This window comes from Crinia signifera, chromosome 4 (assembly GCF_055691185.1).
Source record: "Crinia signifera chromosome 4, ASM5569118v1, whole genome shotgun sequence".
Taxonomy (NCBI): Eukaryota; Metazoa; Chordata; class Amphibia; order Anura; family Myobatrachidae; genus Crinia; species Crinia signifera.
Window position 1 is genome coordinate 198,933,180 of NC_139220.1, and position 26,312 is coordinate 198,959,491.

The following is a 26,312-nucleotide window of genomic DNA, read 5'->3' on the forward strand; positions in this document are numbered from 1 at the left end:
TAGAGGCAATGTTGCACCGTCTCCGATATGTGTACTGGGAAAAGGGGGGTGAGAAAAAAAGCGCTCTATAGCGTAGTAGGTGGATCTTCCATGAAATATAATATAAATAATGTGCGTACCGTTTTGCAATAGTTTTAGTGCATATCAATAAATGATGTTGTGGTATCCTGTTGCTGCGGGTTACCAGGGGACTGCCTGGATAAATTCAGATAGCCTCTTCGGGCAGTTATCCCACAATATCAACCAAGGGTCCAACCTTAAAAAAGTGTCCCACAGTGGTGAAAGAAGAAAAAACTCCAGTTGGAATTTTTTGGAGTTTTATTTAAAGCAGGGCTGGGCAACACCGGCCCTCCAGATGTTAATGAACTACACATCCCAGCATGCCTTGCATCAGTTTCAGCATGGCCACATAGCAAAACTAATGCAAAGCATCCTGGGATGTGTAGTTCATTAACATCTGGAGGGCCGGTGTTGCCCAGCCCTGATTTAAAGTGAACATTAGGGACTCGAGGATGTCCGTGCATTGCCAGATAGCTGACAGTGAGCCGTTTAGAAGAACCAGATCTTTTCTGTGAGCTGATCTGTTAAGAGCCGCTCACAGAAAAGAGCCGAGTTGCCCATCTCTAAGTAAGCCTGCTCACAAGCTAGTCTGCTAACTTGTGATTGCCTTTGTTTGTGCATGTGTCAGGATGTATGGATGGTATAATGCCTCACAGCTCTGAGGTCATGGGTTCAACTCCCACCATGGCCCTAACAAAGTTTGTATATATTCTGGCCGTATTTGGGTGGGATTCCTCTGGGTACTCTGGTTTCCTCCCACAGTCCAAAAATATACTGGTAGGTTATTTGGCTTCCAACAAAATTAACCCTAAAATGAATGTGTGTGCGTGTACATGTGGTAGGGAATATAGAGTGTAAGCTCCACTGGGGCAGGTACTGATGTGAATGTTCAACTATTCTCTGTAAAGCGCTGTGGAATATGTGAGCACTATATAAGAAACTGTTAATAAATAAATAATAAATGTGTGAGTAAGAGATGTAGTTTTACTCACTGCCAACAGATGGCAGTGTTTCAGAGAGACACCAGCGATGGGTTGTGGCAATTTAATGACTATGATGATTGCCCTAAGACAGGGATTCTCAAACTCTGTCCTTAGAACCCCACACAGTTCATGATTTTCAGGTCACCCGATAAGTACATTCATTACACATTGACACATTTAAAAAAAGATCCACAGGTGGAGCTAATTATTTCACTTGTGATTCTGTGAGGAGATCTGCAAAACATGCACTGCTTGGGGTCCTGAGGACAGAGTTTGAGAACATGTGCCTTAAACCATTGAGGATGTATGGGCTTCCCAAACTAGAGGTTATGTTGTACTTTTGATACAATTGTACATTCCTGAACAGGTTCTTCATACTGTACTTTTTTAGCCAAAACCCAACATTTATTATTACCAGTTGTAAAATGGTGCATAGTAGTAGTAGTGGGCAATAAGCATGTCACTCTGGATGAAATGAAGTACACGTCTGTTTATGAGCTAAGGGAAACACACACACCACACACACCACAGTCCAGAAGGCCCACGAAGTAGGTACTCCCACAAATACAGATATTGATACACCGGGCTTCTCTATGCTTGCAAATTTACTACATACCACAGCGATACAAACTCTTTTTTTACATGACAGTGGGTTAACGGTCAACATTTTGGTCTATAGCAAGACCTTTGTTAATACCCCCTCTCCTGCCTCCATCATTGTGATTGATGTGCACACTGATGGAGGCAGGAGAGGGGGTCTTGACAAAGGTCTTGCTATAGACCGAAACATTGACCGTTAACCCACTGTCATGTAAAAAAAAGAGTTTGTATCGCTGTGGTACCTATTAAATTTGTAAGCATAGAGAAGACTGCTTGTAAAACAGTAGGAAAGAATTTCACTCAGTGACTGGAAAACCCTGAAATGTAATTTTTTTTTTTTTACAGACTATTTTGTATAAAACTATTTTATTATAGGGTATCCAGAAACAAACAAAAAATAATAATGTCACTTCCATTATTTGGGAAAGGAATAGATTTTAATACAAACTGTAGAAATATCCAAGCTGGGACTTGCAGTGAATCCTCCTCAGTGAGATAAATATAAACATTTAGAGTCCATGAAAACCCTGACACAGTAGAGTTTTGTATCTTTCCAGCAGATAATTCATGGGCGCTGTGATCATGCCACCTTGGAGAAATCCTCATAAGGGAGACCTTCCACCTTCTGACCTTTCAATGGACCCTGGAAAGAAGACCAATCAAAAAACATTACAAAGTAACCTGGAAATGTGAAATTTCACTATACAATATAGGATACTGTTACAGATCCGGACTCATGTGCGACTGTTCTCGGTTCTCATTTTCTCAAACAGGAATCTGTATATTGAAGAAAATTACATCTGTACTATTAAGAGAACTTATTCTAATGTACGTCTGGGTCACCCTTGTATAGTATAACATGAATACGGTCATGTCAGTGATATTTAGTTGAAAGGACAATGCTGAATATAATAAATATTCACACCCTTAATGTAAATATGACCACAAGCAGATCTGACCAAAAGGATTCTATGGTATGTGGACAACACCAGCAGAAGTAGTATGGCACAGTGTAGATTTGTGAATGACAAAAGGAGCTTGGTTATGTCTGAAGTGAACTTGATCTCAGTTGTACATGTGAAAATTCTATGTTCTGACTGGACACAGTTACAATTTGCTGAAGTAGCATCATCGGATTGTGATCATACACAGAATAGCCCTTCACTCCAGACAAGAGAAGTCTTGTAACCTATAACCAGATCCTTACAAATAGACAATTCTTGTGTAAAAAGTACTATCAGACTTTTTTTTTTTTTTTGGTTAATGGATTTTCATTAAAAATTATATTTACAGCCACCGGGGCGAATATGTTTTATACTTACTGAGTCAATTATTATTGTAGCAGAAAACCTTTTCTCGTTTATACAATCCAGGATGCCAAAGGTTCCTTTGTTCTGTCCATTTAAAACCAGAATTTTCTTCCCTGGTAAATAAAAAAATAGTTACACAAAATTCTTTACGTTTCTTGGTGACAGAATATCTGACATAAATGTGGGTGAAAATCTGGGATCCAGTGACCACCAAGCAGTATGGTTCAAAATAAGGACAGAGACTGACTCATCGCACACAAAAACAAAAGGTGTTAGATTTTAGGAAGGCAGATTTTAGGAAGGCTGATTTTGTAGAGATGGGAAACTCTGTAAGGGATTCTTTGGCAGAGTGGAGGAACTTGGAAGGAGTGCAGGATAAGTGGGAAAAATTAAAAAGTGCAATTTTAAAAGCAACAGAACTTTGTGTCAAAAGAGTTAGGAAAAACACAAGAAAAAGAAAGCCGTTGTGGTTTGCAAAAGAAGTAGCAAGTATTGTGAAAGCAAAAAAGTTGGCCTTTAAGAAATTTAAGCAGAGGCAGAAGAATGAGGACAAAGAGGTGTATCTTGTTAGACAGAAGGAGGCTAAGAAGGTAATCAGATGTGCAAAAGCACAGGCTGAAGAGAAAATGGCCCAGTCAGTGGGTAAAGGGGGGAAAACTTTTTTTAGGTATATAAGTGAAAGGAGAAAAACAAAAAGTGGAATAATTAGACTGAAGACAGAGTGGAAGTTTTCTTGAGGGGGACAATGTAATAGCAGATAATATTAATAATTATTTCTGCTCAGTATTCACTGCTGAAAGAGAGGGGAAGGGGCCACAGTTAAGTTGCAAGTATAGTCAGAAAACTGAGGGAGAGACAAGTACATTTACAGAGGAGAAAGTCCTCACAGAACTCTCAAAACTGAAAGTGGATAAATCAATGGGGCCAGATGGGATACATCCAAGGATACTAAAAGAGCTTAAAGGGGAGCTGGTAAAACCAATAACAGAATTATTCAACCAGTCACTAGCTACTGGAGTAATCCCAGAGGACTGGAAAACCGCGAATGTAGTCCCACTGCACAAAAGTGGAAGCAAGGAAGAGGTAAGCAACTATCGACCAGTGAGTAGTAGGGAAATTGATGGAAACACTCTTAAAACAAAGAGTTGTAGAATATCTCAAAACCAGCAATTTACAGGATCCAAAACAGCATGGGTTTACTGGGGGAAGATCATGTCAAACAAATCTTATTCACTTTTTTGACTGGGTGACTAAAGTAATAGATCAAGGTGGGGCTGTAGATGTAGCTTATATAGACTTTAGTAAAGCTTTTGACACTGTCCCACATCGCAGACTGTTAAATAAACTTGAAAGCTTGGGATTGGATTCTAAGATAGTTGAATGGATAAGAGTGTGGTTGCAGGACAGAAAACAGAGCGTTGTAGTAAACGGAGTACAGTCAAAGGAGGGAAAGGTTACAAGTGGAGTACCCCAGGGATCTGTACTTGGACCGGTGCTTTTTAATATCTTTATTGGTGATATAGCAAATGGAATTGAGGGTAAAATGTGCCTTATTGCAGATGACACAAAGGTATGCAATAGGGTAGACACACCAGGAGGGGTAAAACAAATGATTGAGGATCTAGGTAGATTAGAGAAATGGTCAAGAGAATGGCAACTACAGTTTAATGCCAACAAATGCAAAATCATGCACTTGGGTCTCAGAAATCCAAAGACTCAATATAGTATAAATGGCACTATAATGGAAACTACTGAGGAAGAGAGGGATCTAGGTGTCACTATTTCAGGGGACTTAAAAGCAGGTAGGCAACGTAACAAAGCAATGAAGAAGGCAAGTCAGATGCTTGGTTGCATAGGGAGAGGTATCAGCAGTAGAAAGAAAGAAGTAATAATGCCACTGTATAGGTCATAGGTACGACCTCACCTAGAGTATTGTGTTCAGTTCTGGAGGCCATATCTCCAGAAGGATATAAATACATTAGAGACTGTACAAAGAAGAGCAACTAAAGTGGTGCATGGCCTACATCACAAAACGTACCAGGAAAGACTAAAAGATCTTAATATGTATACTTTAGAGCAGAGAAGGGAAATGGGGGACATGATAGAAACTTTCAAATATATCAAGGGTTTTAACAAGGTGCAGGTGGGAGACATTCTTCACAGGAAGAGGAGCAACAAAACACGAGAACATGCACTGAAACTAGAGGGAGAAAGATTCAGGAAAATGTGAGGAAGAATTTTTTCACAGAAAGAGTAGTAGATAAGTGGAATAGCCTACCATCAGAGGTGGTAGACGCAAATACAGTAGTACAATTTAAACATGCTTGGGATAAGCATATTGATATCCTTACAAAAAATAAGCATCAAATATGGTTTGAGGTAACATGTTTAAAAAAAGGGGCAGACTAGATGGGCCAAGTGGTTCTTATCTGCCATCAAATTCTATGTTTCTTTGGGATGGGGGCACAGAACAACACGATTAGTAAAAAACAGAGGGATTCTGAAATGAGCACTATGATGTAACAGGTACAAGTAAAAACACAATCACATACAACCAACAAACATGTCTAACACACTAACAGAACATTTTCGCACATAAAACCAGGATTCTGGTATACAATATCATTAATGAATATATTAAACAAGGTGGATCCCAATATTGAACCTTGCCCCAGCTGGAATGTATGCCATTTTCCACCACTCTCTGTCCCCGATTGTGCAACCAGTTCACCTGCTTACTGCCATGTTACAGCCTGTATTTGAAAAAAGTCAGTAAGGAGCTGATTAGCTGGATGTTTATCTCTCCTTATCACCCTTGCATTTACCTCGTTACCTCTTGCCCCATTATCTCCTAACCCTAAATTATCTAGTTTCATTAATGACCTTTTATGAGGCAATGTGTCAAAAGCTTTAGCGAAACAAAGCAGTATCACAGCAACAGATTTTCCAAAATCCAGCCCCCTACTGACTTCCTCATAGAAACTAATTAAATTAGTTGGACATGATCTTTATTTAACGAACCCATGCTGAGCCTTACTTATCACTTTCTCCTGTTTGAAGAAATTTTGGATACAATCTCTTATTATTCCTTCTTATATTTTACACACAATGGATGTAAGCCTGAGCGGTCTATAATTTACCTGGTTTAAACTTTGCATTTCTTTTTTTTTCCTGGTCATTTCCTCAAATGTACAAACGATCAAACAGGCATCCCTGAGCATGTGACACCACAGCACTAAGAGTGTCCTTTGTATAAAACACCTCCAAACAATCACCATACCCTCCAACATGACCCATTCCATTAGGTACAAAATGCACTGTTTCAGCATTTTGTACCTAATGTTTCTTAATTAATAATTGCATTCACCTGTGGTGAACTAGTTCAGTGATGATAATGGTGTTCCAGCAAAGGTGAACGCAAACCTAAATTAAGGAAGAATTCCAGAAGCAGAGCATTTTGTACCTAACGTAATGGGTCATGTTGGTGGGTATGAATCACATACTATAGAAATAGCCTTACCTGGTGCTGGAATAACAGTTTCTAGATGCGTCTGATCCAACTTCAATTTGTCACCTGAATCAACAAGTTTCACAATTGCTGTGTATCGGTCAATGACTTCCTACAACAAAAGTTACATGGGATTGATTTTTGTATACCATACAAATGTTTTTATCTGTATACTAGTAGCTGCCCAAGACAGACCTGAATGAGGTAAAATACAGTCTACCATCCTTTTATCTATCTGACCCAGCTGATTCGTCTTCAGCAGTTTAAAAGACCATCTCCACTTCAACCTCATGTGATATGTCATAGAACATCTATTACAGTGGTCTCCAACCTTTTTTGGGTCGGGAGCTACTTGCGACAAAATAAACCGCCTGAAGAGCTACTAAAGTAAAAAAAATTAAAAAATCTGCATAATATCCAAAAAAATGCCCTTTACACATAATGCCACAAACCGTAATGCCCCTGACACATTATGCCACACACTGCAATGCCCCAGACACAATGTGCCACACACTGCAATGTCCAATATGTCACAAACATACCTCCCAATACTGGAGGCAGAGGAGAAGAGACATCTGCGCATGCCGAAGGCACGTGCCAAAAATTAGAGGGTTCAGCTACTACCGTGGAACTCCTGCGAGGCTACATCCCCCAATTTTTTCCGCTATGGGGGCATGGTCAGCTCTCTAAGAGCTGTAGCCACATGGGGTGCGGCCATGGAAAATGGGGATGTGAAACACATATGCCCTCAATAGTGCAGTGCCAGATACACATGACCCAAATAGTGCAGTCCGTGATACCCATTATAAATATGCCCCGCACCGTGATGCTCCATTATACAAATGCCCCACACCGTGATACTCCATTATACATATGCCACACCGTGATGCCCATTATACATATGCCCCACACCGTGATGCTCCATTATACATATGCCACAATGTGAGGCTCCATTATACAAATGCCCCACAGCGTGATGCTCCATTATACATATGCCACACGCACACGATGCCCATTATACATATGCTTAACAACGTGATACTCCGTTATACAAATGCCCCACAGCGTGATACTCCATTATACATATGCCCCACACTCTGTGATGCACCATTATCTATATGTCCCATACCGTGATGCTGCATTATACATATGACACACACCGTGATGCTCCATTATACATATGACACACACCGTGAAGCTCCATTATACAAATGCCCCACAGCGTGATGCTCCATTATACATATGCCACACAGACACGATGCCCATTATACATATGCCCAACAACGTGATTCTCCGTTATACAAATGCCCCACAGCATGATACTCCATTATACATATGCCACACACATGATGCCACACACATGATGCCCATTATACAAATGCCCCACAGCGTGAAGCTCATTATTAATGAGCATCAAGGTGTGGGGCATTTGTATAATGGGCAACATGTGTGTGGCATCATGTGTGTGGCATATGCCCCACACACCTTGATGATTATTAATTAATGAGCATTAAGGTGTGGGGCATATGTTTAATGGGCATCATTTGTGTGGCATATGTTTAATGACTCATTAAACATATGCCACACACATGATGCCCATTATACCTCAAGCAGTGAAAGTAGAATGCAGGCTGGAGTCACCCCTAATGTATTGCGCACACACAGTTTAAAAAAAGATTTTTACCTAACGCAGGAGTTGAGCAGGGCTGTGGCGTCGATAAGAAAGTGCGGCATGTTGCGCGAATTCTATACACTGGGGACGTCAGGAGGTCACTTCCGACAAGTGAGGAACGCGACATGAAGTCACTTTCTGACCTCCTGCCGCCAAGCGAGGATGCACTACGCGGCAGGAGGTCACTGCCGCAAAGTCAGGTAGAGAAACGCGGCATTAAGTCCCTTTTTGACCTCCTGCCGCCAAGCAAGGAACCGCTATGCGGCAGGAGGTCACTGACAGCCCTGAAACATGCCGAGCTACTGGAAATCACCCGGCGAGCGACGGGTTGGCGAACGCTGATCTATTACAATCTATAGCACCATTTTGCATCTAGGCATGTATATTTATCATTATACATGAATACAGTTACTTAAGTTTTCAAAGTACCAAGTTACTCTTTGTATTCTCCATCTTTCCTCACTATACTAAACTATTGGCAATTTACAGAATACTCACTAATACAATAAAAAAATCTAGTCAGCGATAATTACCTTTATCACAGCTTTTTTCTTGAAATATTTTTCCCCCAACTTCTTCGTTATAATTTTAACAACAATCTCCTACATATAAAAAACAATATTATAATAGGCAAGTAATTGCAATTCATGTTACTAGCAGTGTTGTCATTAGATGTCTGAATCAATGGGCATCAGATACATTTTAGAAGCTAAGCGCAGTTCTGGCTGGATATTAATACGTATGGCTTTAGAGAACACATATACAGAGCTTTTACCCTTTGCGCATTCGCGAACGCCTTCGGTGAGCATCACACTCGCCAAGGTGTTCGCAATGTGAGGGGAGGGAAGGGGGCTGGAGCAGGGAAACGTCAAGTGTTTTTATGGGCGTTCCCATTGAGAATGCAGGCGTGGCGATGCCTGCTTGGGACCGGTGGCTGGATTCACACGACGTTCGTGCCCACCCCCAATTCGGCAATCTGAGGTCATCTCTAAAGTATGGACTTACTTTTCAGAGAGAAGGCTGAAGAAATCATTTGATGGTCAGCAACCATCAAATGCTTTCTCTTCCTTTCAGCTGCATGCTGGTGGATGTGTTCGCGACCATATCCCCTCCCATGCTAGCGACAGGATTCAGGTGCATGGGGGGTTGGGCATTCGGTTGGGCAGCATTTACTAAACCAGACCCTATATAGCACTTCAAATCCTGAATAGTGTAGTAGTGAATACGCTTACTCACAGGCTGCAGCCAATAGTCTGTGCGCTCCGTTTTCTTTTTATGCGCCTCCATCTAACAAAACAAAAGTAAAAGCTGTTCTGGATTTATTTCAGACAAATCATGAACAAAATAAAAGGAATCAATTTTTGACTTCTAAACATCTATAATCTACTACCATTTTTATAGCTTTTTTTTTTTACTTAGACCAACAAATATTTTTGCCTACATAATAGATTGGAACAGTCTGTCACTTTAGCCATGTAAAAGGATGGAAACAAACCAAGTCCCACCTCCATTATTTCATCAAGTGCTGACTTCTTCTTCTTCTCTTTGGTTTGGCTCTGAGTGGGATCCTTCCTCTTTACTGGCCCGGACATGGCAGCAGACTTTAGTGCATTGGGAGCAAGTGAACTAGTGGAGAAGGAAAGATTAGAATGGAGTGTAAATCAGCATGCCACATACATCGCATTGCAATACACGCAGTCCTGGACCCAGCATCTGCAAGACCTCACCTGGACTTTGATGAAGTTGGCATTGATGTACTTGCACCTTTGCCCAAATTAAATGCAACTACAGAGAACAAAAAAAGTGAGGAAATAATCAGTTTATGTTTACAATACATGTCATGACACACAGGGTGTATTCCTTTAATATATTTCTTGGACATCATGACTAAACCTGATGACAGCAGGCAAGCATGCATGAGCCACTTCTTTTCTGTATTCATTCATAGCAAGTATGAAGTAATTAGGTATGTACATAGGCTGCATAGAAATCATACCTTTCTCTTCCTCATTTTCTCTGCTTAATTCTGTGTAGACAGGAGTGTCCTGTAAATTAGAAACATGCATACATATTAGAATAAATTATTTATATAGCAGCATAGAGGTTCAACAGCACTTAACCCTTTGTGGCACAATTAATAAAAAAAACAGTAATAGACAGTACTGAATATCAAAGGCAGAATGGACCCTGTTGCTGATGCACAGCGCTCAGTCACTGACCCACAGGCAACAGCCATACTGGGACGGATCCCAAGGAACAGGAAGGGACGGGGCGGACAGCTGCGGAGATCAACCATGGGGTCAGTGACTGGTACATGGGACAGGTGCCTTCACCCCGCAGCCATCTGTGCCAACAAGGTCTGAGCATTTGCCCTCCTGCCCGACCGCCCCCTGCCTACATCAGCTGCCCCTCCCCATCTGCTCCCCGGCTCTCACTGAGTGGCGGGATATAACTGTCAGACTGTCAGCACCCGGCATCTGTATTACCCTCGGCCGGATGTCCCCTTGGTGTGAAAGCTGATAGCGGCCCCTGTGCTCAGTGCACAAAGTAGGGCACCAACAGGGTTGGGATCCGTCTATCCCGGACACGTGGGAGAGAGAGAGCGTGATCACCCCTTCTGTATCAGTCCCTGATCCGTAGAAAGAAATGCTCACAAAAAGGTTTCTAGCGGTCCAAGAAGTTCACATAAGTGACAGCTTACTGAAATAGCATGTAATCACAGCGATTATGGTGTCGACCTCAGCTCGACGTTGGACCATAAAATAGCACCAGCCCTGTCGAATTTGACTCTACATTGGACCGCATAGGGTTAAAGTATATAAACAAATGACCAAAACAATAAAAGAGCAACTTATAAGAAAATGTAGGACAAGCACCTGGTATACAAACATTAAGGGACCGGACACTGAAATAATCATCAGGGTCACAGAAACCAAGGGTTAGGTGCCTCTTATAGTGTATGGCGTAGAAGATAGTCCAAGTAAGAAGTAAAAGCACATCAGGGCAGAGATCTTACAATCTAATGTGGAGGGGCAGACAGACAGGGGTGACACCGATGGGGTAAAAATGAGCATGGAGGAGAGGGTTGGGATGAGACATGTTGATGAAGAAGTGACTCTTGAGGCCGGTTTGAGGTTTTGTAGAGAGGTAAAGAGTCAGTTATAGAGATATAGAATTCCAGAGGCAGGAAGAACCATGGTACTAAGAGGCAACAGTGGGAGGACGTAACCAGTTGGCAGGAGAGGTGGAATGCATTGGTGGAGCAAATAGGTTGGGTAAGAGTATAAAAGCAGATAAGGTCAGCTGGAGTTGGATTCTGTAGAGGAAGGGGCAGCCAGTGTAGGTCTTGGAAAAGAAGGGAGGTGCACGTAGGATGTTTGGAGAGGAAAATGAGCCAGGAAGCAGCACTGAGGATAGACTAGTGGAGATTCGGTCTATCATTTCTCTATTGCATCCTAGAAAATGATAGACAGAATCTTTTCATTTTTAGAAGCTTTAGTAAATTTTCACCTTAGACATGTTAAAGTTTAAGTGCTGGGACTTCCAAGAAGAGATAGAGAGACAGCCGGAGAAACAAGTGAGGAGAGAGTGGGAGAGGTCAGTGGTGGAAAGGTAGATTTGAGTATCATCAGCTTAGAGATTTGGAATTAAATAAGTGAATGAGCGCACCTAAAGAGAATGTACAGAGAGAAATGGAGAGGTCCAAGAACAGAACCTTGCGGGGACACCTACTGTAGGAGGAAGTGCAGGGGAGTTGGAGTCATGAGAGGAGACAGAAGGAGCAATGAAGGAGGTATGAGGACAGCAAGGAGAGGGTAGTACTACACAAACCAATGGAGTGAAGAAACATTAAGGGGGATATTCAATCTCCGTCGAGCATCTCCCGTGGGGGAGATGCTCGACGGGCCCTATTCAATGCTGTCTTCCCCGACAGCATTGAACAGGGTTTCCTGGCAGAACGAGCCTGACATCTCTAGCTGTCGGGCTCGTTCTGCCGAGAACAGCCGGGAAGTGACGAGATGCCGGCTGCATCTCGTCACTTCCCGTTTGCAACTCGCGGCCACGCCCCCTTCTCGCCCCGCTGCAGGCGGGACATTGAATCCCGCCTGCGTGTTCTCGGTCGAGCTGACCGAGAACGGGACTGGGTCACAACGGGCGAGCAAGCTCGCCTGCCGTGACCTGAAGATTGAATATCCCCCTAAGAGGAGATAGTGGTCCACAGTGTCAAAAGAAGCAGAGACGTCAAGGACAATAAGCAGAGAATAGTGGATCTTGGATTTGGCAGCATGGAAGGTGTTGCAGATGTTCATGAGGGCAGTTTTAGTGCAGAGGAGAGGTAAAAAGCCAGACTGAAAAGGGTCAAGTGGGGAATGGGAGCAAAATAACATAGTACGGCGTTGCGGAAAATTATAGTACGACCATGTCAATAATTCAATCATGTGAAATGAGTAAGAAGCATCAGGAAAACAGAAGGGCCTTAGACACTATTTATTTTAACTCATGCTGGGGGCTGAAACACAATTTTAATATATACTTTGAAAAGAAGAATGCCAGATACCTGGAACAGTTAATCCTTTGTAATTTAAAGGCCCATACACACTAGTAGACTTTCATTTCAAAAGACTTTGACAAAATCTTTGAAAGATATATCGGTCACCAAAGTAGTGCGTACACACTGGACTGTTTTCCTCAAAGAGCAAGAGATTTTCAGGAGGCGAAAGACTTTGCTGAAAATCTTTCCAATAAAAGGCTATTTACATAATGGGCTGGGTTTGAATTCCAAGGGTGGGAGCAGCGATCATTTTAATCAGTGCATTCCTGTTCTTGGTGCCTGATTCAGAACTGATTGCTGGGCTGCGTATATTCGAAGCCCAGCAATCAGTAAAACTCCACCCCGTGCCGCCCTGACTGGGCAAAATCCCGCCCGTGTGCAGGGTAAACAATTCATTTGTAGCCGTGCACGTAGGGAGAAACATATACATTGCTGGTCTGCAAAAAGTTTAAGGGATGGCTTTGTGGGACAGGGGACAAAACACACCATAATGCCCATTACACATTATACCACATACTATAATACCCATTACACAATATGCCACACACCATTAGGCGATGGGCAGTGGGTGATAGATAGTGGGTGGCGACATCAGTGTGAGGGTGATGAGCAGTGAGTGATAGTAATGGATAGTGGGTGACAGCAGCATAAGGGTGATGGATGAGGTTGATGGGCAGTGGGTGACAGCAGCGTGGGGGTGACGGGCAGTGGGTGAATAGTGATGGATAGTGGGTGACAGCAGCGTGAGGGTGATGGGCAGTGGGTGATAGTGACGGATTGTGGGTGACGGCAGCGTGAGGGTGGCTCGGTGATGGTGACGGATAGTGTACTGGCTCGGGGGGCACATGCCATCTTGCCCCCCGACACAGTCCGCCACTGGAACTTGGGCCCCTAGGATTATGGGGCCCTAGGGCCACTGCCCATCAAGCCCTTGCATTAAGACGGCCCTGAATATACAGATGTAGCCGGCCACATCTTTGCAGGGGATGGCGATTCTATCGCCAGCCCCCACCAGTGGCCGGCTACCACCAGGGGTGTGCGCGCATGAGACGCTTGTGCGCCCTGTGGCAACGGAGCTTGGTGGGGTCCCTGCTGCCTCCCCCGCCGTCGGTCCCACTCGCCGCCACGACCCCCCCCCCTGAACTGAGCAGCGTCTCCCTGGCCTGTGCCAGCAATGTATATATTACTAGCTAATACATAATCATTGGTGCCCAGTGGTACCAATAATATATACATTGCTGGTCTGTGCCAGCAATGTATATATTACTGGCTTATTAATAACATTGGTGCCCAGTGGTGCCAGTAATATATACATTGCTGGCATGTGCCAGCAATGTATATATTACTGCATTATAAACATTATTGGTGGCCAGTGGTGCCATCAATATATACATTGCTGGCATGTGCCAGCAATGCATATATTAATGGTTTGTTAATAACATTGGTGCCCACTGGTGCCAGTAATATATACATTGCTGGCCTGTGCCAGCAATGTATATATTACTCCCTTTAAACATTGGTGGTCAGCGACTGTGTGTGCATACACAGTACACACTGTGGAGCACGGGAGGATGCAGCCAGTGAGTTGGGGGCGGGGCGTTCGGCTGGGGGCGGGGCGCTCCAGCGTGCTGTGTAGCCGGGAGGGGGAGAGGAGGATGTGCTGCCTGCAGGTCTGCAGCGTGTGACCCGGACAGCGTGGGAGCGAGGAGGGGTGAGTATGAGCAGGGGGAGGGAGCGGGCGGTCAGCTGGGCTGAAAGTCTGTCATCTTTCAGCCCAGCTGCCGTACACATTTAGCGATGATGGCTAAAAAACCAGCCATCATCGCTAGATGTGCTGGTAAAACCAGCAGACTGCCCACCTCGGTAGCGATGATGCGGGAGCGCGCATCATCGCTAGTCGGGGATCTCTGGCGATTTTCAGCTGAAAATCGTCAAGTGTGTATGGGCCTTAAGTTATATCAGAAGATTGTAGTTGAGTGAATTTGAAGCTACACCAATGTAAGAGTTTGTTTGCTGGAGTAAACACACCTGTTCTTTTTCACCTTTGCCCCTTTTAACTTGCTCCTCAATAAATTTTAGAGTCCTCTCCTCATCATCAAGATCTTGCTTCTTCTTTTTCTCTTGTTCCTGCTGCCTCTGGATGGTTTCTGGATCGCGGTCGATGTACTGAACATACCAGCCTTTTGGGGTTTCATCCACTTTACACATACCTAAGGGAACATAAAAGTAATCTTTATTATACAGCTCAATTTGAAGCAATGCAAAACACCAAAAGCAGAGAAGATCCACACTTCTAAGTGGACCAAAGAGGTTGTGGATGGATTAATGCAAAGAAACTCCACATGGAATGGGAAAAAAAAGACTACACATTTCATCCAAAACTAGTCCATATGCCAATACGAGACCAGGAGCAGTGCAAGTACTTTACCTTCTCTGCCCAGCCACTTTGTAAAGTCTGTTAGTGTCTCCCACTGTGTCGCGTTCATATGGATGTGTTCTCTGTGACTGATGTACTCATTGTAGACAATGTTATTGTGCACTCGCTTAGTTCCTTCGGGGGACACACACACAAAAAGAAACAACAGTAAACAAACATATATTGTGAATCACAGTTTTTCTTATCACTATTCAATAATCACACTAAAATATAAGAAGCATTAGACGTGGCACCATGTTCTCCGTGGTGGGCTTAAGCGTGATCAATCAGCACACATCACGGTGCACCCGCAATGCGTAATCGTGCCCCGACAGCGACGCTTAGTACTGCACATCGCCATCACTGCAGGGCATACACACGGAGCGAACAGTGCTCCATTTCTTAGCGATCTAGTCAGATAACTTAGAAATGGTCTGAAATCATCCCATGTGAATGCCCGTTTACAGTACATATACAAAGTCAATTTAATAGAAATTAGAAAAATGTTTTTGTCCAGTAATGAGAAAACAAAGCGGTACTTGTGTACCCGGCTATGCTACGTTTTCAATGTAGGCTAAGCTACGTTGTCACCATAGCCGGCGCCATGATAATACAGGAGGTAGCCGGGTGGTGTGGTTTATACTTACCCTCTTACGGGCCGAGCACCACGTCAATCCCCGCTGACTCCCCGCAATCCACAGTGACTCCCCTGCAGACGCATTCAGTCCCCCTGCTCAAGCACTCGCAGCAGACGCTGTACGTATTTCAGCGTAGTGCCGCTGGAGGCGCATCACATGGTTTCCCTGCTCCCCCAGCTGCACTATGCTAATTGCGTACAGCGTCTGTGGCGAGTGCCGGAGCAGGGGTACTGAATGCGACTGCCGGGGAGTCACTGTGGATCCCAGCGTGAGTCAGCGGGGATAAACGCAGTGCGCGCGACGGAGGAGGGTAAGTATAGACCATGAGTCCTCAAACTGCGGCCCTCCAGATGTTGTGAAACTACATATCCCAGCATGCCTTGCCACAGTTTTAACACTCCCTTATAGCAAAACTGTGGCAAGGCATGCTGGGATTTGTAGTTTCACAACATCTGGAGGGCCGCAGTTTGAGGACCCATGGTATAGACCAATCATTTTACCCCCACTATCCACGTTGGCGTGGAGAGCGCAGCGAGCCCGAAGCGTCCGCTAGCCACACTTTATAAAATCAACTCCATGCCGACGCAGATACTGGGGGTATGACGTGGATAGTGGGGATAGTAAGCATTGTGTATTTTTAGGGCTCCAGAGCCACTTACGTAGCCAGCATAGTGCTGTATTGGTATTCTCAATACACCACTACGTAAACAACATAATGGGCACCCTGATAATACACAAGTACCAACAAAGCTTATGTAATGCAATTTTTAAGTACTTGTGTCCAGACTCCTATATTTAGAATTAGCCTATACTGATAAACAGGGTTCCAGATTGTATTTTTTGTATAAGTCCAGTGCTCTGTTGGACTTGGTTTGTTTTTCCCATGTACAAATATATGAAGAATAAACATGTAGATTTTTCTATATCCAGAATTAGCATACCATATAGCATACTATAGTCATTTATTTCATGTTTTGTAAATGTTGCCATCCTCCTTGGGCGCAGTGGGGGGCCTTTGGGGAGGTTGCGGGGGCCATGCTGCATTAAGCTCCTTTTAATCTAGTAGAAATGGACTATGTAAACCGTCTATTTCAACTTTCGATTCCGACAATACGGGGGCCACACATTGGGATGGAATGCAGACAAACACAGTGCGATTTTGACTAACTTGCTATCTAGTAAAAATGGAGAGCCAAAATCGCACCATACACACTAAAGAGAGAATATTGAGAAAGAGGACGTGCCCACTAATCAACTCCTAACTGTTGTTTTTTAAACACAACTGTAAAATGTAATGCAGAGGCTCTTCATCTCTTACAGTTATATCTGTCTGAGCTTTAATACCACCACCACCCCCCCCACGACTTAAACACAGATTGGATCAAATTATCTTTTTACATGTAAAAACTATAAAACTTTGAGAAAACTTTCGTTTTACTTACCAAACCGTCTTCTCAGGAGCTCCAGAAACTCAGTGCGAAATTCACTAAAGAAAAAAAAAAAAACTAAATTTTACATGGAATGAGAATAAGCAGATTTGAGACCATACTCAGGTGAATGGTCTGTATAAAGCACCCAGTTATCAACTCTGTTCTCACACTGGATACTCACTCAGAAAAATAATCCATGAACTGCTGTGGATTCTCAGAAGCCAACAGCAGCTGTCTCTGGTGGGACTCTGACATGCAGTGACATTTGAAACCATTCTAAAAGTTAAAGGAAAAAAAACCCATATCAAAAGGTCTGTCATTTCTTTACCCACTCACTGCGCACAACGGTTATTCCAAGATCTTGACTGCGGTTGATGCCAACTGACATGTAGGAAGAGCTCCTCTTCTGTAAACTCTCTGTCCCACCCTATACCACTCATATGCTGCCCACTACCTGCATGGTGGTCTTCAAGAGCTAGTAGGCAGAAAATGGGGCTTTCTGGCAAGGGGGTGGAGCAGCTGGACTAAAGCAATATTGGTTGCTTATTTAAAACTGCATAAGTTAATATTTGTGTATAGGGCAGCGAGAATATGGTCATCAGCACTGACTCACCGCTTGTTCTTCAGAACAGTGTGTGAGAAATCACATAAAGATACAGTAAGGGGAACATATAAGACCCCCTATACATTAGAGTGACTTCTCTCTGAGAAGTCGTCCACAATCCCCCCTTAAGCCGCCCGGGACCTTGCGATCCTTTTGAATGTGGTAGATCACACGTGATCCCAAGCAAGCCTACCCGGCTAATAATTGAAGAGACTGTGCAGCTGGTGGGACTTATAGACTCCAGAGCAATGCGTACGGGACCACGCATTATATCGGACTGCTGTCATTCACTTGCAATTTGGGCTAATTTCTGTGATTGATCACAGCAATCACAGGAAAGAGCCCAACTTCCAGACAAATTGCCTAGTGTATGGGGGCCTTAACATTAAGTATTATACTTTACACAAATGGCAACATAAATATCAAAATGTATTATACACACCAGTTGCCATACTAATCTGCAAACACAGTCTATGACGGACAATAGTAACTGTCCCAGAATAGGAATTCAGTGACCATTTTATAATAAACTAGTCACATCATATAACATTCATCAAGAAACTTGATAAAGAAACTTTATCAAAAACACAAAGCTTCACTATTGGATATTTACGCTGAATACAAACTAGATAGGTTTTATTATTTTGCCAATTCAAACGGGTCAGAACAACAAAATCAAACTAGCGTCTACTCTGTACACACTGCATGTCATCTGCAACTTCCTCGGGCCGATGGAAGTCATCACTAACGAGGGCCAAGCTGTATTCTCCCACTCATCAGGATTTGGGCATGGAGGCTAGCTTAGCTTGCCACAGGTTACTATTCACATTAAATATCCATGTGGATAGGGGTCCCATATTCTGAACTTTATACCCATCCTATAAAATAAACATCTAATGCTGCGCCTCACCTCTATGTGCACCTGCAGCCATTATGAGGCACCTGACAGAGCTCCGTTTTGGCATACACACACATATACATGCAAGGGAGATTGACAGAGTCCAGACTCTAAGCAGTTTTGACAGGCTGGTACCTAGTTTATGTATGAAGTGCCAACATATTACCCAGCAACACTGTGTACAATGATGCGCAGAAGGTAATGGTGGCTCTGGCAGGAGTGCTTGGTAAGTGACATAGTTTATAAAACAGGATACATAAGGTAGGACCTAGTCTGCTATTACTTATTAGTTATACAATAATGATAGTGAGCAGGTTATTCCAGCATTACAAATACAGCAAAACGTCCCATCCATATAGATCGTTACACTGCCCCATGTCTTCTCTGTGAAGCCCTCCCCGGATGAAGCAGGTAACTGCGGGCCTGCCAAAGCTGTGGAGCTGCAAGTACGAGCGCGAAGGTGACAAGTTGTAGCGGTCCTCCTCTAGCTCACCTCGTCCCGGCACTGCTTCTGGCACATCTGGCAGTACCAGCGCAGTTTCTGAAGCCCCTTGGATTTGATGCGGTTGGCGATTGCCTTCGGACTCAGAAAATCAGACTTCCCCATGGCGGACAGAAACAACAACAACCGGCGCATGCAGCAGGAACTGGCGGAAGAGGCCGCTCACATGCGTCATCACGCAGGGACGCGGGCAAACCAGAAGAACGTCATTCATGTGCAGCGCTTGCCATACTGGTCGGACAGCCATAATTGTAACGGGTAATATAAATTAGGCTTTAATGTGTCAGTATATAATTTGTACAGGCATCTGCAATTTTATTATTAATTTGGGATCAGTTTGAAAAGATGCTTAATTGCACTCACATATTGAGAAGACAACTCCATAGGAACTGATCTGTGAGTCCCATGCATTATGCCTATACAGTGCCAGTATCCATTTAAATAGGGACACTCATAAATTATTATTACTCAGGCATACTTACAACATTTAAAACAAATGATACTTACATGCTGTGCCCTCCCTCAGAGGATGACACCTTATGAGAATAGAATACTACAACCATGAGCCACATGCCTGTTTTAGTCACATGGGTGGAATGTAGGTAAAAACCCGGTACTTGTGGATTATCACGGCTCCCATCGCATGCCATCGCATGCCATATATAGTGGCATGCGATGCGATGCGATTTTTACAGATTTTGCCGTTTTTTGTCAAAATCGTATGCAATCAATTTTTTCACTGAAAAGCATCCAAATGCATTGGAATTAGTATTAAACATGTTCAATGGCCCACAAATGGCATTTTTGAGGCTGTACCACCCCCACTATCATCGCGAACCTGAAGCGTGGCGAGCGCAGCGGTACGTGTCCTACGACCTTTTCATACCCCCGCTATCCACGTCGGCGTGGAGTTGAGAATAGAAAGTGTGGCGAGCGCAGCGAGGCGAGCGGACGTGGACACCTGTGAAGCCCGTGAGGGGACGCGGATACCTCTGAAGGTATCCGCGTCCACTCGCGGGGCTCGCTGCGCTCGCCACGCTTCGGGCTCGCTGCGCTCGCCACACTTTCTATTCTCAACTCCACGCCGACGTGGATAGTGGGGGTATGAAAAGGTCGTAGGACGCGTACCGCCTCCCTCGCGGGCTCGCTGCGTTCGCCACACTTCGGGTTCGCGTTGATAGTGGGGGTGGTACAGCCTCAAAAATGCCATTTGGGGGCCATTGAACATGTTTCATACTAATTCCAATGCATTTGGATGCTTTTCAGAGAAAAATCGTATGCGATCGTATGCGATCGCATGCGATTTTTTCGCATACGATGGCCATCGTGGGAGCCGTGATAAACCACAAGTACCAAAAACCCTACTATCGGGGTTTTACAACATTTTCAGGTCCCGCCATAGGGGTATTGCTTGGGGGGGGGAGGGGTTTACACCGGGCGTAACCACATAGTGTGCTTCTTTTTGTGACCCCTGCTGCCCTGCACCAACTCCTGCCGCCCCAGGCTGTGCCCATGCTGGACCAGTGACCACCTCCTCCCTAAAACCTTCCAGGTGCAGGGAGGAGGAGCCCAGCAGTCCCTGCAGCAGTCTGAGCACATGCCTACCAACATGACCCTCTCCAGGGGGGACACAATGCTCTGTTTATAGACTTCTCTCTTAATGTATGATTACCATCACCTCTGTTGAAACACGTTTCTTTTCAATTACCCTGTTTAAAACAGATGATGGCCATCATTAATTAAGAGGAAAGTCCAGAAATAGAGCATTGTGTCCCTCCTGGGGAGGGTCATGTTGGGAGGTATGTGAGCAAGAGGCTGCCAGGTACAGAAGGAGGGGGAGAGCCGCGATGACCCGCTCACCCCCTGCCATCTGCTTTGGAAAGGGCAGCTCTTATCACAAGAGCTGCCCTTTGCAATACTAATCACATATCTGAGTACATATGTGATCAGTATCAATGCGATGTGCGGTGGGATATACCGCAATTGCTTGCTACATCCCGCCAAATGGGGGCATAAGTGCCCATTCCATTACAAGATGCTCTGGTCTTGGTAAAACACCTTTCTTTTCAATTAACTAGTTAATTACATATGATTATGATGGCAAACAATACAATATAGAAACATACCCAGTAGGGCTTTTCAATTTGGAGGGCAAAAATAAAAATTTGTGATTCTTGTGAATGAGAGGGTCCAAAAATGTGCCTTTTGATGTGTAATATCCTAATTTAAAAGATCTTTCCTTATTCATCAAGATTTACCTTGGTAAATTTGTGCTTGATTTTAATTTGTATTGAAATTTCCGAAAAAAGGGATAACTTAATATAAACTCCAGGAAAATTTGCTCAAAAAGTGGTTTAATGAACTCAAACAATTTTATTTATATTTTGTCTTTATTCTGAAACACTGAAAACACACTGTAAAAAATGTAAAAAGCTTCAACCAACAATATTCAACAAATCTTGCTTCGATTCATTACTAGACATCATTCTTCTGCTTGCTTCCTGGCCTCTAATGAATCCTTCTCGTTTCTCATGAGAATACACTTTGCCAGAAGCCTCTGTTACTTGTTTCACACACCTCTCTATGGACTGTCCATGACATGGCCACTTTGGAACTTGCATTGGCTCTTCAACAAACTTTCTTATTTCTGATATTTTGCGTTGCTATTAAAGTCTCTTTCACTTTCAGTTTTCCTGTGCCAAGTGATATGTTTTTGACCTTTTCCCAGTTCTCTTCTATCTTCTTCAGGACTGTGACTCTTGAATTTAAAATTGGCACCACAAAACAACTGTTTGCTCGCTCCCACTGTTCAAGCAGTTTTGGATAAATAATCTTTGCAAGAATGGCTGCTGGGTAATTTCTGACATTCTCTCCACTCTGCTCTCTTAGCAGAAGTCCATATCTTAGAACATCAGGCAGAGTTGGAAGTTCGGAAGGCAGCATTTCTGGTACTTGTTTCCTAGAACGGCCACAATCTTGTCCATCGTGTACCTTAAAGTTAAGGTACACGATGGACGCTATGGACCCGATTTCCTTTGAAATCAGGTCCATTAACCGGTCGCGGGCATTAACATGGCCCGCGACGCGACCGACGCGATGGACGCGATTTTGCCATAGGCTTCAATGTTAAAATATTTTTAACATTAAAATCGGGAGCATCGCGTCGGTCTTGTGCCATTATAATGGCACAAGATGAGATGGACTTGATTAAGTCCATTTTACATAGCAAACAATGTGAAATGGGCCAATATGACCCATTTCACATTGTATATGGCCCCGTCATGGTTAAAAAGTTAACCAACCCCATTGTGAGCGTCACCCCACGATTGACCCCAATCCGAAGCGTGGCGAGCGCAGCGAGCCCGCGAGGGGCAGCGGTGCGCGTCCTCCGACCTTTTCATACCCCTACTATCCACGTCGGCGTGGAGTCGAGAATATAAAGTGTGGCGAGCGCAGTGAGCCACTGAGCCCGAAGCGTGGCGAGGGGACGCGTATACCTGTGAAGTTATACGCGTCCCCTCGCGGGGCTCCCTGCGCTCGCCACGCTTCGGGCTTGGTGACAAGTCCCCGCCCAAAACCAACCGTCCCTGTCACCATCCACCCCGCTGCCGCTTAAAAGCTGACCCGGCCAGGTATGTGTGTGTGTCCGAAACAAGTCCCCACCCAGACCCGACTGTCCCAGTCATCCCCCACCCCGCTCCATTTCCCACTGCCGCTAAACACCTACCACACCCAGGTATATCACTGAGCAAGTCCCCGCACAGAACCCCCCGTCCCTGTCACCACACACCCCTCTCCCGCCACCACTAAACAACTGTGTCCAGAGAAAGTCCCAGCACAAACACAGCTCCCACCACCGCTAAACACCTACCCCGCCCAGGTATATCACTGAGCAAGTCCCCGTCCAGATCCCCCCGTCCCTGTCACCACCCACCCCACACCCCTATCCCGCCACCACTAAACAACTGTGTCCGGAGAAAGTCCCGGCACAAACCCAGCTCCCACCACCGCTAAACACCTACCCCGCCCAGGTATATTACTGAGCAAGTCCCCGCCCAGAACCCCCCGTCCCTGTCACCACACACCCCTCTCCCGCCACCACTAAACAACTGTGTCCAGAGAAATTCCCCGAAAAAACCCAGCTCCCGCCGCCGCTAAACACCTACCCCGCCCAGGTATATCCCCGAGCAAGTTCCCGCCCAGAACCCCCCATCCCTGTCACCACCCATCCCACAAACCCAGCTGTCCCAGTCACGCACCACCCGCTCCCATCTCCCACCACCACTAAACACCCACAACTTCTACACCACCAGTATTTCCCCACCCGCCCCTCCTGCACAAAACATATTTCACGCAATAACTACTTTCCCTGGTTAAGGGGGCGGAGCCCCTTAAAACGGTGTGAAGAGCGCCCGTAGGGCGCGATGAATCACCTAGTATATATATATCTATATATATATATATTGGAGGAAAAGAGCACTCACCACTTTGGTAAAATTTCAAACGGTTTTTATTCCATAAGGTAGGTAAATGCTGACATACCGACGTAACGTTTCGGTCCAAACCGGACCATCATCAGGATATACTGCAGCCAAAACAAATTTCCATCAGACAACCAACGTGGCATCCATCCTCAGGAGAGGATACACCTGTACTGCTTCACCGGGCCAACCTTTATACCTGTCTGGAGGAAGTGATCTCATCACCCACTGCCAGACAGCCCAAACTCTATGCATGTTACCAACCAGTATAGACAAAGATGTTACATATAATAGAATAAATGTATAAAATCCGGACAGCATCTAAAGCAATCATAAGTGTACAGTGGGTTAGCAAACCTGTGTAAACCGCTCATTGCGGTGCAAGCGTCCGACCAGGAAGTTTACTAGACCGGAAACGCGTCATGCGTTCCATACTGTGCGTTTCAGCCGTCTCCGAATGTCCGGAGAAACGGCTGAACTAGCTAGCACAGAAGATACTAAAAAGCGAACAAAGGGTGTGAATCATGCTGGGTATCACCCAGTATGTTATGGGGTGAATTTAGATGTTATATCTTAGTTTGCATTCCGCTCGTACCGGAAGTGCGTCACACAGGAAGCGCATTATGCATTCCACTGCATTCCAGTTGTATCGGAACAACTGGAAATCTAAAAATGCATATGTGGATGAAAATATTATGTTGAACTACATGCTGTACAAAGCATAGTATGTTATGATAAATAGTTGATTGAAAATACTGTTAGTTAACCTGGAAGAATCACTGTAAGTCATTTACTACTGGCATGCACCCGGGACCATGTTCCACTGATGCCATGCATAGGGTTAGGGATAGTACAAAGGTCAGCCCGGACGGCAGCACTATTGTTGACCCCAAAACTTTTTGCAATAAACTAAACCAGTGGTGTAAAAGCACCAATAATATATTATGAAAAAACACTGATGCTGTCAATCAGATTATTGACAGCCTAGTGGCATACCTATATACAATACAAATAATACATGCATTAACATAAAAAAAATTGGATTTTTTTTTCTATTTTTTAGTTTTGTTATTTAGAATAATGTAAAGTGCCAGGAGAATTGCTTGTGTAGATAAGCAAGCACATACAACAATTATCATTGGATATTCTTGCTATGTATAGTTTATCACGGGATTATATGCCCGACAGCCAATGGGCAACAATTTACAGCTTATGTTAAACTGTTGTACTAAACTCAAGGGTTACATGTCACCATAGCATTTTGAGTATATCTCAATACACACATACATGTACAATACAAATTAAGATAGTAAAAAGAACAAAAAGAGACCAGAAACCAGGAAAAAGAAGAACAGTCTAGAGACAACCATCCTAGCTTCAAAAAAGTAAAAAAAATCCAAACTGAAACAATGGAAAAATTCATTATAAAACTAAAAAAACGGGAAAAAGGGAATTGACATCTATGTTGACACCTCAAGCTTTATCTCAAAAAGATCGACAGAGGATTGTACTCATTAAGTCCTCGAGGCGATATTGTGTCTAGATCGAAGATCCACCTTGGTTCCTTTTTCTTGAGCATCAAATATCTATCGCCTCCTCTGATCGGTTTGGGGACGAAATCAATAATCATGCAACGGAGGGTAGCCACACTGTGTCCCTTTGCCAGGAAATGTTTAGCCACCGGCTTGTCTGATACTCTAGACTCCAGTGCTGCTCGGATCGAGGTGCGATGATTCGCCATTCTCTCGCGGAAGCTTCTCTTTGTCAAACCGACGTAATAAAGCCCACACGGGTATATGAGAATATAAATTATGTGGTCCATACGGCAGTGTAACCGATGTTTGATGCAAATCTTTTTCCCACTATGTGGGTGAGTGAAAGAAGAGCCGGTATTTAGGGATCTGCAAGTTATGCAGTCGCTACAGTTGTAGCAGCCTAATTTGGCAGATGGAAGCCAGGTATCAGTTGTCTTACTGGGTTGTGTTAACGGCCGCATCAGTAGGTCCTTCAAGTTACGCCCACGTCGATAGGCACACATTGGTGGCGAAGGGCTGATGTTGGTAAACAATCGATCAGTAGCGATAATCGGCCAATGTTTGGTCATTTTCTTTTTCCTACTGTGAGCCTCTGTATCAAACATGTTGATGTATATCATCCTCAGGCGTACATCAGCAAAGAAAGGGTCTTTATGGCTCTTACCCGTTTAAAGACCCGTTTAAAAAAAACAGGTCATTACCCGTGTAGGCAGTGGGAAAGCAGCATTAGTCACACATCCAAACAATTGAAGAACCACTTCAAACAACTTATACAATAACAAAAAAGATATTGGAGGATTCCCTAGGCGCTAATTGTGATGTTTTTTTGAGTAGAATGATCCGTAGCGGCGACACCCAAAAGAAAAAGAGAAAATATACAATAGTGTGATACTGTATTATTAAGACCCGTACCAATAAAATTGTCTACATTTGATGGTAGACAAATGCGCTTGGTTGAGGGACACAAACAGTCACCAATGGACTCCATTTCTTATCCTCCTTAATGATGCATTCGCTCAAAAGGATCTAAAAAAATATATCATGGTGCAATATATTTTAATAACAATAAATAAATAATAAAATCAGCAGATTTAGGAAACAAGGACTCTCACCATATGTGTTT

At 44.0% G+C, this 26,312-nt stretch overlaps 1 protein-coding gene across 1 annotated transcript; it reads right to left on the reverse strand.

Moving 5' to 3' along the window:
* Nucleotides 1-1,995: 1,995 nt before the first annotated feature.
* On the reverse strand, nucleotides 1,996-19,368 carry KIN (Kin17 DNA and RNA binding protein). Its single transcript, XM_083183391.1, has 13 exons — nucleotides 19,165-19,368; nucleotides 17,351-17,445; nucleotides 17,182-17,225; nucleotides 15,114-15,236; nucleotides 14,714-14,895; nucleotides 10,130-10,178; nucleotides 9,861-9,918; nucleotides 9,639-9,759; nucleotides 9,370-9,420; nucleotides 8,667-8,735; nucleotides 6,474-6,573; nucleotides 2,966-3,066; nucleotides 1,996-2,286 (listed from the first exon to the last, which is right to left on the reverse strand). The coding sequence occupies exons 1-13, from the start codon at nucleotides 19,306-19,308 to the stop codon at nucleotides 2,224-2,226; spliced, it is 1,200 nt and encodes a 399-aa protein (XP_083039517.1). The 5' UTR covers nucleotides 19,309-19,368; the 3' UTR covers nucleotides 1,996-2,223.
* Between the last annotated feature and the right edge of the window lie 6,944 nt (nucleotides 19,369-26,312).

Coding starts and splice junctions, on each gene's coding strand:
- KIN (XM_083183391.1), bottom strand. CDS start 19,308: ATGCGCCGGTTGTTGTTGTTTCTGTCCGCCATGGGGAAGTCTGATTTT. Junction 9,421..9,638: donor CACTTGATGAAATAATGGAG/GTGGGACTTGGT, acceptor TTGTTTTGTTAG/ATGGAGGCGCATAAAAAGAA. Junction 6,574..8,666: donor AGAAAAAAGCTGTGATAAAG/GTAATTATCGCT, acceptor CTTTTGTTGTAG/GAAGTCATTGACCGATACAC.